The 15,134-nt window shown below is 39.8% G+C and overlaps 1 protein-coding gene across 4 annotated transcripts in view; it reads right to left on the bottom strand.

Moving 5' to 3' along the window:
• The window catches only part of ca16b (carbonic anhydrase XVI b), a 192,873-nt gene that overhangs the window by 37,597 nt on the left and 140,142 nt on the right, over positions 1-15,134 (bottom strand). For all 4 annotated transcript variants that reach the window (XM_036152166.1, XM_036152168.1, XM_036152164.1 and 1 more), the window contains exons 6-8: positions 10,317-10,383; positions 5,838-5,995; positions 2,793-2,985 (exon numbers count right to left, since the gene is read on the bottom strand). In XM_036152166.1, the coding sequence (XP_036008059.1) occupies positions 2,793-2,985; positions 5,838-5,995; positions 10,317-10,383 (418 nt within the window). The remainder of the gene's footprint in view (positions 1-2,792; positions 2,986-5,837; positions 5,996-10,316; positions 10,384-15,134) is intronic.

The raw sequence follows: 15,134 nt of genomic DNA, 5'->3' as shown, positions 1-15,134 counted from the left end.
ACAAAAGACTGAAAGGAAGTAATTGCTTGATGGGAGTGGTTGCCGCCAATGGTAGCAGAAAGTTCATTCCATTTAATATTCATTCAGTGAGTGGCCCTGGCTCTCATACCCTTTAAAATCCAAGCTATAATTTACCACATAGCTAATATAAACTATTTCTCACAGTACAACCTCGGGAGATAGCACTCCTAAAGAAAGAAAAGACACTTCTATGCTTCAAGTCGCCAGGAGAGTTTTACATCTGAGACCAAAGAAACACGAATGCTCAACAGACAAAGGGAGAAAAATATAACAAAAAAAGGAAAGGACTGAAAAAATGTGTGATATGCTGGTCTGCATTCATCCTGCCCAGTGACATGACAACACAAAAGCAATTTCACAACTTAATTCGTATAGGTCTATTTTAGCTATGCCACAAATTAATGATGATTGCTGATCGGCTCTTTTAGAGTGCTCCAACTTCATCACAAGCAGTCCCAATCAATTCTCCCCACCAGACACCAACAACACCAATTTAGGGAGCAGCAGCCTTTCTCATTAGTCTCTTTAGTTCCTGCACTTTCTGTTAAAGCAAGCACAGCAAGATGCTCATGTATAAGAGAGAAAGACAAACAAAAATGCTCTGATCAGAGCACACGTGCGGTCGGTGCTTCGTGCTAATAAGTTATTTCAGGTGACTCAAGTGAGGTGCAAATTTTCCCTCAAACAACTTTTAATAATGATGAAATGTGTTCAACCAGTAACTTCTGTGTAAAAATTCACTGACTGATTTTATGAGTGAAACTAAATTAACTTCCAACAGCCTTGAAGATGTTAATGTTAGCAAAAACAATCGCTAGCAAAGAACTACTATGTTCATTTTGATGAAAACCTAACAATTTCTGATCCCAAGCAGTTCCAGAACGTCCTTTAAATGACAAAGGAGTTTTTTTGTGCCTGCTTTTTGTTTAATTGCAAATATCACCCAAAGGTGACTTTAATAATTTCCATTAGCCATGTTTTCAATCAATTGAAACAACTCTGTAAATCTGTAGCGGAATACAGTGGAATAGAGGATGTTATATAAAGTATGGCAAAATTAAATGAAAGATACAAATTAAAGAAACCAAAAGATAAACACATTAAAATTCTGTAATTATTATAAAATGTCTGAAAATTAACAAAAAGAAATATGCTATACAAATTTGCATCCATGGGTCATCTTTATGTTACAAGAACCCACTTTGTTTTTCTGCTTTTAATATTAACGTCTTAAAATAAATCCAACCTAGATTTCCTGTATCATTACAGATTTTCTTTCCTTTTTGTTACAGTAATGTTTGGGGGCTTGTCCGGGATTTACCGTAACACACACAGCATATTTGAAGATTTACCTACATCATTTTGTGGAACTCTTATCACAACTGAATCTTAATTAATCAGCAACAGCTAGCTATCAATATGCTTATTTGTTAATCAGAACCTGAAAAAAGACCACGACTCACATCAGCTGTGTATCAAAATGTACCTGAAAAAGTAAATTTAACCTCTGTTACATAACTTAAATATCTTCATTTTATGTTTAAGTGAGTATGAAAAACCTTTGCAGCTTTTTTCTTCCCATTTTTCCCCTTTCCAACTTTTTCAAGAGCAATGCATCAAAGTGCTCATTAACCAAAAGGGAAGGACCCATGACTAATGTTACCATGAGCTCTAACACATTTTAGTTAGTGTGTTAATCAAATTTAATTGAAACTTTTAAACTGCTGCTGAAACAACAAACTAAAAAGATCAGAAATAAGTTTTACTGTACACTCATATGATCTTGTTTAATAACTAGCACCTATCGTGCAGCATGCAAATTGCATTCTGAGAGAAAAAATAAATAAATATGTATCCGTTAATGCTTGAACGTTAAATATTTTAGGGAAACAATGACACCAGGTTCAACTTCATGCCCATATGTTTTATTTTTATTTTTTTGATAATGCAACAAAGAAAACAACACCATGGGATCTGCTTAAAAAATCTGATTTATCATCTGCCAATAAACTTTAGCCATATGCTGGAAATAATCCAAATTAGCTCTTTTATTGGAATTGCTAATGTGCTCACTTAACATGCTAAGGATACACTTTGCATTTTGACAAATTTTTTTAACTAATTGTTGCTGCTTACCCTGCACAGGTATTTATAAGTACTTTTTAGAAACATTGATTTTGATAATAATATTTCTTACTCAATCTAAGCCAAAAATATCTGCTTAAAGGACTCAGGTAGTGTATTTTGGGTCTAGTTAACAGTGTTAAATTAGTTTTAGGCCAGAAGCAACATCTTTTGTCTAGAAGCATCAACCTCTATCCATTTCAAAACATCATCTTTGGAAAAATCTAGTGTGATTTCAAAGGCAGAACAATTTTTGAAGATTTTTAACATTGTGATGAGTAAAACCTTAAAATTTTGCTCAACGTATCTCTTGAACCAGCCTTTTCACTCAAAATCTAGTATTTGATAGTTTTCAGAGATGGGATTTTTTTTTCTTTACCACTTAACCAATGAATTTGAGGGCACCAACTTTTGAACCACTGTTCAGTCTGAACTTACGAGCCAAGCTCCCCAATAACTAATTCAAGGTTTTTGCTTGCAGCCTGTTGCAAAGAAAAACATTTCCAATTTCTTTACTTGCATCTAGAGATGACGGCAAACACAACTTATTCTGATACACATAAAATAGAAAACTTGCACAATTTGTGTTCCGAAAATGACAGAACATTTGTCTTTTGAGATATATATATATATATATGAAAACTTACCTCTAGATGCCTCAGTGCTGTGTGGGCTTCCTAGTATCTCAGTCAAATCTTTCTGCCATGCATCTTTCACGGCCGACTTAAAAATCTTCCTATTGTTCAGGTCCTGCAGGGGCCTGAAGTTGTTTGTCAGGTACTCCACAGACTTGACATGGTCCTGTTGCTCCGTTGTGAAGATGGAGTAAAAAGCTTCCAGCTGGATGGAGAGAAATGCAGAATAGCTATCAAGCTAAATCTAAGTGCTACTGTTGCTGTGTGCGTGTGTTTGTGTGAGTGAGTCAATGTTCGCATGGATGTGTTAAATATAATATATCATGCAGCACTGCATTTGTAGTCACTTGCCGGTAGCTGAATGTTCACAAGTGGAGAGCAGTATTTGCAAGAAACATTTACACCACAGGCAGCAGCAGGCACAGACTTCAATCATCACCCTGGCTACCTGCTGGGCTGTAACTTCTCAATGGGGCAAATTTGTGGCCATTGATTGCCAAGAATGATCTCCTGCCGTGTGCTGTAATGACTACACATTACAGATACTGTGGAATCAATGTGTCCTATGGGTGCTTGGAGAAATGAATTACAGGTTCATAAAGGAGTATCTGTGAGCGTCACAAACATTGTAGGGGTGGTCAATATTCCTGCAGCAGAAGTCATTTTTGAACAAAAGATTTGTCCTCATGCAAGTTCATAGAAATTCCACTGAGCCCTGCAAATTTCAGTGGCACAGAATGCACTAGAGAATATGCAGCTGGGTAACCCATGAATTGTATGTATAAAAGATGCAGCAAAGCACTGTGGAAGGGAAGGGATCAGCAAAAAAAAAGGCGTGGGGCGTGATTCGGCATATATTATCTCTCAAAATCACAAACAGCAATAACAGCTGGAGGTAAAAAGTTTTAAAGCACACAGGCGAGTGCTGCAAAATGCAGCATTTTCTTCATGATCACACACACTGAGCAGCTACTGAAGAAGGGCAGATTATCTAAACTGATGAAATTAAACAATTCAGATTGTATGATGACCTGCTTCAATGTGAAAGGATATTATACTTAAAACCAACAATCACATTAAAACAAGTATTAAACATTAATATTTTTCTTAGTAAATATACTGTATTTCTATACGGCCTATTGACATGAAATTCACCTTAGATGTTGGTAACAACCCCAGCAATACATACAAATGAATAAAAGAAAAAAGCCCATAAATGACGTTGTGAGATACAAGTCGAATGACACAGGGATATGCATTGCACACATCAGGCACAGAATAGGCATAGTAAGGCAAGAAATGTCTGAGATCTGTCAGTGTTTAGAAAGCAAGAATTAATTTTAGCTGGTTTAGTCCTAATGAATGACCTATAAAAAGATTTCTCATTAACAAAGTACAAGACACTTCTCACGGTGGGTAATAGCAAAGCGTTCTCTCAAGACTTTGTTTACAGACGTATTTCTAAGCTTCAAAACGTTAAGGAGAGCAAAACGCGCAAGCTTAAAGAACAAAGTAACCCAGCCACAACCAGAGGAGTAAACAAATAATCAGAAGAAATACCCAGGAGCCAACAAACACACCCTAAAAGCTTAGAGACTACTTCTAATTAACAGATTTAGTGGTTAAAAGACAGCATAAGAAATAGCCTCTGTCACTCCACAAGATTCCACTGCTGAAGAAAAAGCACATTTAAAGTTTGCTGCAGAACCTCTATGAAAGTATTGGGAGCATATAGTCTTTTGAGAACAAAACACAAGTCTTTGAATGCTGTTGCGCAGCCCATGCTTGGAGGAGGGTTGTAGTCAGGACTACCTAACCCAAGCTCAAGTCGAGACCAAGACCATACTACATCAAGAACAAGATCGTAAGAGAGGCAAGACCAAGTCCAGAAACGTGGCACATTTTACAGCCATTTCTGTAACCATAATGAAGTAGCTGTTGCTGAAAACGTTTAAAGGAAGTTCTTCTTGTGGCGGCTCATCGGCACACAAAGCTGTGACAGAGTACCAAACTAACTGGTCTCACTGGTGCGCCTTACAATTTAGTGAGGTGCGCTTTAGGTGAACCCAAACTTGCAAGTAAGCATGTAGAGGTACAGGTGGCAGTGTTGAAACGTTCAATATATATTTAAAAAAACTGTATTAGATGCTGCCAAGACCTTCAGACTAAGATGCAGCAAAAAAGGGAGAGTGTAGCTGTGCAGCATGTACAGGACTGAGACAAGACCATGACTTTGACAGTATGGTCTCATAACCGGGTCTCTTAATATATTCAAAGGTAAACAATGATCCCAAAATACAGTCATGAAAACTCTCATTTGGTTTCAGAAAATTGAAATAAAGCTGCTAGAATGAGCCATTCATTCACTTGACTTGAATCTAAATGTAAATCAATAAAAAAAAAAGAACTGAGGATCAGAGTGTCCCAGAAAAGCTCGAAGATTTGTGTGAAAGAAATGGCTAAAATCACACCTGAGCGATGCATGTGACTAGTTTCTCCATGCAGGTGATAATTTAACTAGCGCTTCCAAAGCAGGATTCTTTTGCGAAGTGTAAATTTCAGTAAGCATTTCAATATTTATTTTTAATTACTTTATTTATAGACCTTTTGATTTTGATTTATTTGTGCGCGTGCATCACTTGGGTTGTTCCCGACATCTGGTGTGAATTTAATGCACATAGCCTTTCAAGAAACATATTCACAGAAAAAGAACCCTGACTCGTTCGATACTTATTATTCCTGCCATATAAGTGTAGGTGATGCCAAATGCCAGTAATTGGCTCAGCCGTCCTGTTTAATCATGCGCTGCATAGGCAGTCATGGTTTCATATGCAAAGGAGCTGGAGAGGAACGTGCAAAAGGGACTGTGGAGGTGAGGCACATGAGGGAAAATTGCTTGTGCGTTCACAGCGGTGGACTGCAACGGATCCACAAATGGGATCTTAGTGTGTGTGGCAAATACAGCAGTGTGTGTGTGTGTGTGTGTGTGTGTGTGTGTGTGTGTGTGTGTGTGTGTGTGTGTGTGTGTGTGTGTGTGTGTGTGTGGACTTAACGCACCTGTGAGTGGGACAGATACACGGGCCTGGAGAAGATGATCCACTCCACCACTTTGCTGCAGGGCGGCGTGGTCAAAGAGCCGGTGTATCGGTAATAACTGTCCACCGACGACGGCAGCAGATCCCTCAAGATGAATGACCTGAGGTTGGTCTCCTTTTCTGGGTGAGGCATAGGATTAAAATGTGTTAGTACACAGATCTTTAAAGCTCGGGTGTCCTGCGCATTGGCCCCATTTCACCGTCCTTGTGGCGTTTTTACAGCTTCCCTGAAACCTCCTCTCGTGGAAGGGCAGTAGTTAAAAGCCTCGGTACTTGTTATCGCCTCGGCCAGATCTTTGTAGTGAGATGGGCTGAGAGAGGAGCGAAAGCCGGAGAGTCTGATAAGATGGCCAGGCCTGACAGCTGATCTGTGGCTGGGTGGCGGCGTGCTCTGCTCCATGTAACAACTGTGGCTAGGCCGCAGGGATTAAGACAGATCATTATGATTAGCAGATTTGTTCTATTGTGTGATTAAAACCTGGCAAAGCTGGGCAGAAACCATACAAACAAATGAAAAAGAGAACATCTAGAGGAAGACGGCTTTATCTCCTGCATATATGCTGTGTGGGTTACGGGAAGTGCTTTTGTTTGTTTTTTTCTCCCCTAGAATTATGAACGAAGCCTAAATAAAGCTGAGTTTACGTCAAATCCAACGTGCCACTACCTATGGCCTTATCTTTAAAGAAACAGAGGTCCAGGGTGTGGTTTGCATTCAAACAACAGAGGCACAGGAAGCCTCTCCCCTATTCCTCATCTGTACTCCGAGTCAAACTCAGTATGCACTGCCTTTCTTCTCCCTGTCTTCAGACGGCGTACGTGCCCTATCGCTCCTGGGCCGCCGAGATGCTGATGGATGGATGACTGTGGGATAACGAGCTAGTGGAAAAGCAACCATCCTAACAGGGGAGAAGGCGAGCAGCATTTAGCAGCTAGCAGGAAGGGAGTCCAAAAAGCTGCAACATCCATGCCAAGCTCTTTGTCAGCTGGGGAAATGGGATTCTGTGGTGCTAGAACAAACATCTGTGTATATGCACAGCACAGAATCATGCCAGGCAGGCTTTGGCTAAAGAGGTAGAGCAGGTTGTCGACCAATTTCCAGGGCTCGCCGCTCAGTCCCTGACCCCTTCATATAGCAGAATGTCCCTGAACAAGACAGTGAACCCAAAGATGCTCCTGAAGGCACAAGGCCATTATAGACAGGCAATTTATTGTATGACGGTGAATGGATTAACGACAAACAGTATAAAGAGCTTACAATGATGACAGTGTGTGAAAATGAAATGAAATCATGGGTAATTTCCTTTTTGAGGCTGACATTGATTTATTATGTAACTAGTGTGTTTAATTATTTGTTTTTCTTAAAGCACGGGTTGGCTGCCAGTATTAAGGTACAAAAGGCCTGTAGATACTCCCCGAAACTGAGAAATTTTACTTCTAAGTGCAAGTGCAGAACTCCTAGGAGGTCTTCATAGATCCCTCCCATATGCATTGAGAACAACCTGCAAGAACTTTTAAACCAGAACTGTCATTTTGTTTCATGCATCTCTGGGAGAGAGAACAAGTTTATCTGTTCCTGCTGCGTATTGCCTTAAAAAAGTTTTTAAAAAGTTACTGTTAAAAACCGGCAACAATTCTATTCATCATATTGTTCCAACGCTCTAAAATCATTTCAATTAGACTGCAGAGGGGAAAAAAACTGAGCAGGACAGACTTGAGTTTTTTTTTTTTTTTGTCTTTATATAGCTTAGAATAACGTAGAGCTTCCAAACCCCCAATTGCTGCTGCACACTGCCATTCAGCAGGCTTAAAGGCAGGCTACTACACTTTCCAAAAAGATTTAGCAGGTTGGAAATATTTCCAAATCACCAAGAATGCAGAATGCAGTGATGGTGTGAAACCTCTTATTAAGATTTTAAACTGTTATAACAGCGTTGAAACTACAGTTGTCTAACTATGAGCATGAAGCAGCTGACTACAGGCTTTACTGAGCAAATAGCGCCACTAATTATCCACCTAAAGTCAGCTTATTTAGTTGTGTCTCACTATAAAGAGAAAATAAAAAAAAAACAGTTGTAATGTTCTGAACATTATACTTTACAATATTTTAGAAATAATTATGCATATAGAGCGAGTTTTACTCAATGTTATCATATTGGTAAACTTGCATATCAGTTCATACCTGATCTACACTTTAGATATGCAGCTCATAAATTATTGCTCCAAATTGAACATTAATGCCCAAAAGGGTAAAGCTCAACCCATATGTATTATTATTTACTGCATATTTAACATGCATTTTTAAATAGGAGGTGATCAGCTAATCAGAAACGGCAGGCATGTTAAAATCAGAGTGTTCCAGTCTTCAAGGGAGCTTAAAATTTAAATATCCACACAACTGGTTACAGGCTGGTTTCTGGTGGCACGGCATAAAACTGTCTTAACGGTCTGCGATACCGTTCCTGCGCTTTGAAATGCTTTTAGTGAGCTGCCAACGAACACGGCGGAGTGACCACAGCTTTCTCAGAGCACCACAGTGCTGCCCCTCTTCCACCCTTTCCTGCAAACAGCCAATCAACTGGCTGATAGAAGTTTTCTACATTTTCAACCCGCTTACGAGGGAGACAAATTTGACTGTTTTGGTTGCAGCAAACCCAGTAATGGTCTGAAAATTATAATCCCTTCCAGATCGTACATTTGTCCTGTGATGTGTTCTTTACACCGCGCGATGAGCTGGAATGTCCCAACATGCACTGGGGGTATGAAGTCAACACACCTTATACCCCTGATCCACCTTGGGAGCTATTTAATTAAAAAAATATATAATACCGTTGATCAGCAGAATCCAGCGCAGATAAGAGAACCACTTTGAGGATGGTGCAAAACAATTTTTTTCTATTTAAAACACTGAAAGCAATTGACCAGAGCTCAGTCACACATAGGTGAAAAGCCTCAGCAAGATCTTAGGCACACCCCCCTGGTTCCTAAATCCCTGCTACTTGCTCTGGAAACACACAAGGCATGTGATATTGGTGGATAAGCAATTTGCTTATATTAAATTACAATAAAATAAGTCATAGCACTGAAATATTCAATATGTTGCATCATTTCAGCAACAGTAGGAATATATTTATTATTTTTCTCTTTAAAATCTCAGCTCATGTTAGATCTTTGGGAAACATTTTTGTGTTATTGGACTCAAACTATGGCATTTTTCACTAAACGTTTCCGGAATTATGCACCGGCCCATTCCTATCTCAAAACAAAAGAAAACAGGAGCTTCAATGATTCAATAAGCTACAATTGCAACAGAAATGGTCTCCCAGTTGACGGCAGACTAATCAAAGAACAGTGAGTTTTCTTTATTGCATTTACTTCAATTTGAAGTGACCCATTTTACTTTCCTGGGGCTAAAAAAACATGTGCGCCGTAGTCTCTGGAGATGAGACGCCTCACCCAGCATATTTTTCATTTCTTTATCTATTAGCAAACATGTTCCTGCAAGTCCCAACACCAAACGTCCATCTCCTTTCAAATTTTAATCAGAATCAACCGAGTGAAGCCGTCACGAGGGTAGACAAATTGCTTCATGCTTCCAAACGTATAACTCCTTGCGAGTCCACAGTAATGCTTGCAATATCATCGTCGCCATCGTTTTTTGTTTTTTTTTAAAAGGAGCCGAACACTGAGCCTCAATCCGCAGTAAATATGCATACAGTGATTTCAGCCCAGCAGCGGTAACTTTATGGAATGAGCAATGTCATTAAGACTCGTGCCACAGCACATAACAAAGAACATTAATAGTTAAAAGCGAGTATGAGGCTTTGCAGAAGCCACAGCCCATGAGAGGATATAGAAGACAGAAACTGGGGGGTTTCTAAACGAGGTTCAGATGTAATTAATAGTTCTGTGTTTATGAGTGAAACTCTGTGGAGGTCTCCTCCTGCAGAGCTTTCCTACCAAGGGATAGGCAGTAGCTTGCAAATTTATTCCGCTTTTGAAGTTACACTCTGCTAGTTTCCCCCCCCCCCCTTTTTTTTTGTCGTAAGACTAATTTAGGGGATATATATATGTGACACATTATGTTTAAGCAGCTGAATCGAAGAACATCAATATTTGTTTTCTCCGAGCATGTCGGAATCACTACCGGCAGAGTAAAATGTACCTCTTGGATCACCCGCTGTCAAGTACGACGCAATGTCAAAGGGATTTTCTGAGGGTCAATTGCTATGTGAAAATCCCACACAAATTTAATTCCAACTGTAATGCCTTGTGATAAGGAGATTTGGGTATGAGGCATGACAACATATAAAAAAAAAATACAAATATTTCAGGGAAGCAAAGAACAACAATCCTTTCTCTAAATTTTAATCCACCTTCACGGAAATACTGGTGTTTTTTAAATGAAACAAACTTTGCATGAGGTTGCTTTTTCATTACTTACCATGGTGCACCACTCCTTTCAATCCCTGGATGATTGGGTCCACAGCTGGGTTGTCCTTTTGCCCAAGCTGCAGCGAATGTCCAAAGACAAAAGGGGATTATGGGAAAGGATTAGAAGAATTGTATAGGAATTTAAACAAAGAACTAAAATGACAATCAACATGAACAAAATACAAGGCGAAGGCATAAGATTAACATATAAAATGTATTATAACCAAGCTGCTCCTAATGCCATCCACTTCCATTGTTGCGTGTATTGTGCTTGTAATACATTTTGGGGTTCGATTGGTTTATTAGAGAACCGCAGCTGCAAAATAAAACTTGTCTTAAAGAATTATTCCATTAATCCCTGCCAGATGTGCTCATGGCCATAATGAATAAAGGACTGTCTTTCTGCTTGAATATATAAACATTCGGGTTAGTAAGCTAGGGTGCAACCGGTTTCTGTGTGCAGGACGATGGAATCAAACCAGCAAACCTGTCAGCTCATAGAGCTTGGAGGCAGTGCTGGGAGTCTCAATTCGACACTGCTGCATGCGCTCTGTGATGACAATCCCTGTACAGGTTTAGGTTACTTAGGCCAGAAAGCCATATTATTGGCTTTTAATCCTTTTACCAAAGCTTTTGGTAAACGGTTACATTTTTAATTCAATTTAGGGACATTGGGTAAATTGACCGTCATGATTTAAAGATAATTTTTTACATACAACAGACTTTGGATGCAATAACTGTTCTACAATACACACATATCAAGCCTAAAAATATGTCCAATAGCTGTATAATGTGCTGTTTTCTTTTCTGGTGTGAAAGCACCACGAGACACCGAGAGACGTGTTGTTGTATCTGGAGGCAAAAGGCTAGCAGCATATCCTTGAACTCCTTTTAGTAGCAAATCAGGTCCTCCATGCATCCCATTATTTCGCCCCGCTTAGCTAGATTGAGATATGACACACAGGTGTCATGTGCGAAGACATGAATTATGAATTCCTGCTTTCGCTTTATGTTTATATCAGAAAGTTGCACTGACTGGAATCCGACAAATGTGATTCTCAACCTATTTCCAAGCCATTCCTTGCTTCTTGGCAGGGTGCATCATCCTTCTGAAGAAGGCCATAGCCAACAGGGAATATTGCTTTGATTAAAAAGGTGTACAGGGTCCTCAGCCCATTTTAATAATACTTAGGTTGAGGGTATCGGTGTAAGTAAAATGCACATGGATGGCAGGAACCAAGGTTTCCACACAGAACATTGCCCAAAGCCTCTCATTGCCTCTGTTGGCTTGCGTGCTGCTGGTCAACGTACCCTACCCTTACCCCTAACCCAACATGCTGTCATGTGTTCCCCAGCCAAGCAACATCCATGAATCAGAGCATCCATGTGATGCAAAAAAAAAAAAACTTGACTCGTCCGACCAGGACACCTTCTCCCATTTCAGCATGTTCCAGATCAGATGTAATAGCCAGTTCTCTGGCTATTACTATTTAGAACTTCCTAAACTTCAATTTTTACACTTTTTCTCGCTTCTAATCCTCCAACCTTGTGAACAAAACATCCCCTTGCTGCGTGATGTGTCCTCCACACCAAGAGGGGCAATGATGAAGGAATCATCAGCGTTAGTCACTTCATCTGTTAGTGATCATAACGTTATGCCCGACTGATTGCCCGCCAAGTTCACAACATTATCTAACCAACCGAACATTAGTCGTTTGCTTTTTTCTGCAAAGCCAATCACTTTAACTACCATAAAGCGGCGCTACAAATTATGCATTCATGTCTTGTTTCTTTAAAATGACTGGGAAACTGTGCTGTGTCATCTGCTGTTAGTGTGTGGTTTTTGGCAACAGCATCTGAAACTGGAGTTTGCGATGGTAACAGACTGTAGTGGGTCTCCTCGCAGTGAGAAGTGTAAGTTTTGCAAACAGCAGCAGCCGTGCAGGCAGGCAGTCTGTCCAGACCATAAGTGTTTGGACAGTTTCACACTTTTTGTACTTCGGATGATACGCTTCAGCAGAATCAGCCCAAAATACATAATGGATACAAAATTAATGTGCAAAGTCTAAGATTAGTTTTGCAGAGGTATCAAAAGGACTTTGTGAGAAATATAGCTCTTAACACACTACTTAAAATGCAAGTGTAATAATTGATAATACTGTAATATTTAAGGTGTCAACATTCATGTTTTGTACGTCCACTCTGTAGTTTCTCTGAGCACTAATGAAACTCCTAATGAAAGCAGCTCACTTTCTCACATGTTCTCCGTCAGCGTGATTTATTGTGGGGTGGTGTTTTGTGAGGAACCATTGCAGTGATGTAAAATTTACAGGTTAAGCAAGTGGAAAACCTGCCCGCACAGGTGTGAGACAGCAATAGAGCTACAGAGGATCTCATGATGTAACAAAGCCCAAAATGAAGAAATAATGAAAAAAAAAGCAGCACAATATGTGTCTGCTGAAGCACAAGTTGTTCCAGAGACAATACTATAAAAAGTCTTTTGTTTTAGATTGGAACTGCAGTGTCTAAATAATAAAAATCCAGCCTCCCTTTTCTAGATATGTTTCTACATTTTTCAGTTTCCGGCTGTTTCGAGTTGACAAATACCACCAGTCTATGTGCTCTTACACATAGACTGGCAGTATTTGTGGACTAACAATGTATATTAATACAAAAAATAGAGGTGGTAAACATACTGCTTCATATTGTTTTCAATTTGCAATCACTAATTTTAATGAATTTGATTTTTTTTTTTATATGGCGGATCAACATAAAATAGTCTATATGCAGGTTTTCTTCTTTTTCTAGCACTAAGCTGTGTGGAGTGCATTTGTATTCATCCCCCTTTAATTAAATACTCCAGTGCAACAAATTGCCTTCAGATGTGAGTTTATTAGGATGTAGAGTTCACCTGTGTGTCATTTTATATCAGTAAAACTCGTCTTTTCTTTGGAGGACTCAGAGGGTTGGATAGAGAACATGAGTGACCAATTAGCACAAGCAGCACATCAGGGACAGAGGTTCAAAGCAGGGTGAAGATACAAAACAACTTCTAAAGATTTGAAAATCCCACACAGAATTGTTCAATTATTAATCTAACAGAAAAGGGAAACCTTCCCATGTATGCGTCCCACTTGAAATGGCCGCTCGGTTAAGGACAGCAATAGTGAGAAAAAAGCTGGCAAAAGGCCCATGGTAACTATGGAGGAGCTGCAGATCCACAGCTCCATTTGTTAAATTATAATCATGAGTTTTGTATTACAAAAATCTGGCCTTCTGGGAAAAATGGCCTGAAGAAAGTCAGCGTTGACGGAAAAACATAAAAATGACATGACAATGTGGGTTTACCAGAAGCCATGGAGGGGACAGCAAAAAAACAAAAAAAAAACAAAAAGGTGTTGAAATTTCCAGCCTACACACAAAACACTACGTGTTGTAGAAAACTAACATATCACATGGCCCCAAGAATGTCCCCCCCCTCCAGTGTGACGCAGCCACATCACATTGGCAGCATAATGCTGTAGGGGACGTTTTTCTTCACCGGGAACATGAAAGCTGGTCAGCGTTGATGGGAAGATGGATGGAAGTGAACACAGGCAAATCCTGGACGAAAACCTGTCAGAGACTACAAAAGACTTGAGATAGCTGTCAGTTTAGAACAACTGGCAGCTGAACCAAAGTGATTGTCCTCCCAGTAGGACAACAACCTATACAGTCATACAGTCATGTAATGGTTTAGATCAGCGGTTTAGATCAGCGGTAGACTCGAAGATTCTCATTTGAGGGGGGAAAAAAAAGTAGCAATGTTTTCATCCACTACTTTGTGTTAATCTAAAACACAAAATCCTAGATAAAAAACGCTGACGTTGGCGGGTTGCAACGCGATAAAATGTGAAAAGATTCAAGAGAAATAAATACTTCTGCAAGGAACTGTAAACCACAAGTTTGAGAGCAATACTCATCGAGCCACATTAACAACTCTATCAGTGTTTAGCTCCACCGCGGCTGTGGTTCGCCCACCCTCTTGAGCGGTGAACTGAAGGGAAACGCTGTATATAACCGCTCTCACACATGCAGCACACATCCCTTAATGTAACAGCAACTGAACGTGTCAGCGTCACGCATGAATTCCCACACTTCTTCTGAACATTTTGTGAAATTTTGCGGTGGAAACGTGACTGGTTCTGAGCTAGTAACACTTATCGCTTTAAACGTAACGGGAGCCCGAGCTGCAGCTGCAACATCAACGGACCTGCATGCAGAGAGGAGTGACTGATCTGATTTCTGATCAGCAGTGGAGAAGAATCCGACGGATGAGTTACTAAATAATGGAATAGCATTGCAATCCAAACTGACCCCCCCTCCCCCACTGAATAATTAGCAGCAGCTAAAACACACAAAAATTTGCTAGATGGGTTGCCCTTTCACCCTCCAGAGGAAATGTGTCAGGAATACCAACAACATAAACACCAACAAGCCTAGATTTGACTAACTGATGACTAACCATTGATGATTCAAGGGTTTTCCAGGAACCTCTTTAAATTTCATGAGATAATTTTTTATTTTTTATTTTTTATTTCACAGTGCTTTCAGGTCTCTAATGAAGACGCAAACCCCCAGGAAGATTCCTTTCTGATTTGTTCAGTTTACTGCTAATTGTTGGGCGTGACTGGCAATTTTCATTACCCAATAAATATCTCCAATGTCCTACTTAGGAGACAAGACTGGACAAAACAGTGTTGGGACGTGGGGACTGATCCCCCCCCCCCCCTCCCCCTCCGTTACGCAACATTAATTCAGGTCAGTCTGAAAGGAATAATTGTGTGGG

Source organism: Fundulus heteroclitus, chromosome 20, assembly GCF_011125445.2.
Source record: "Fundulus heteroclitus isolate FHET01 chromosome 20, MU-UCD_Fhet_4.1, whole genome shotgun sequence".
NCBI classification, from domain to species: domain Eukaryota; kingdom Metazoa; phylum Chordata; class Actinopteri; order Cyprinodontiformes; family Fundulidae; genus Fundulus; species Fundulus heteroclitus.
Note: the sequence above shows the minus strand (reverse complement) of the source record. Positions and strands in the feature narration are given on the sequence as shown.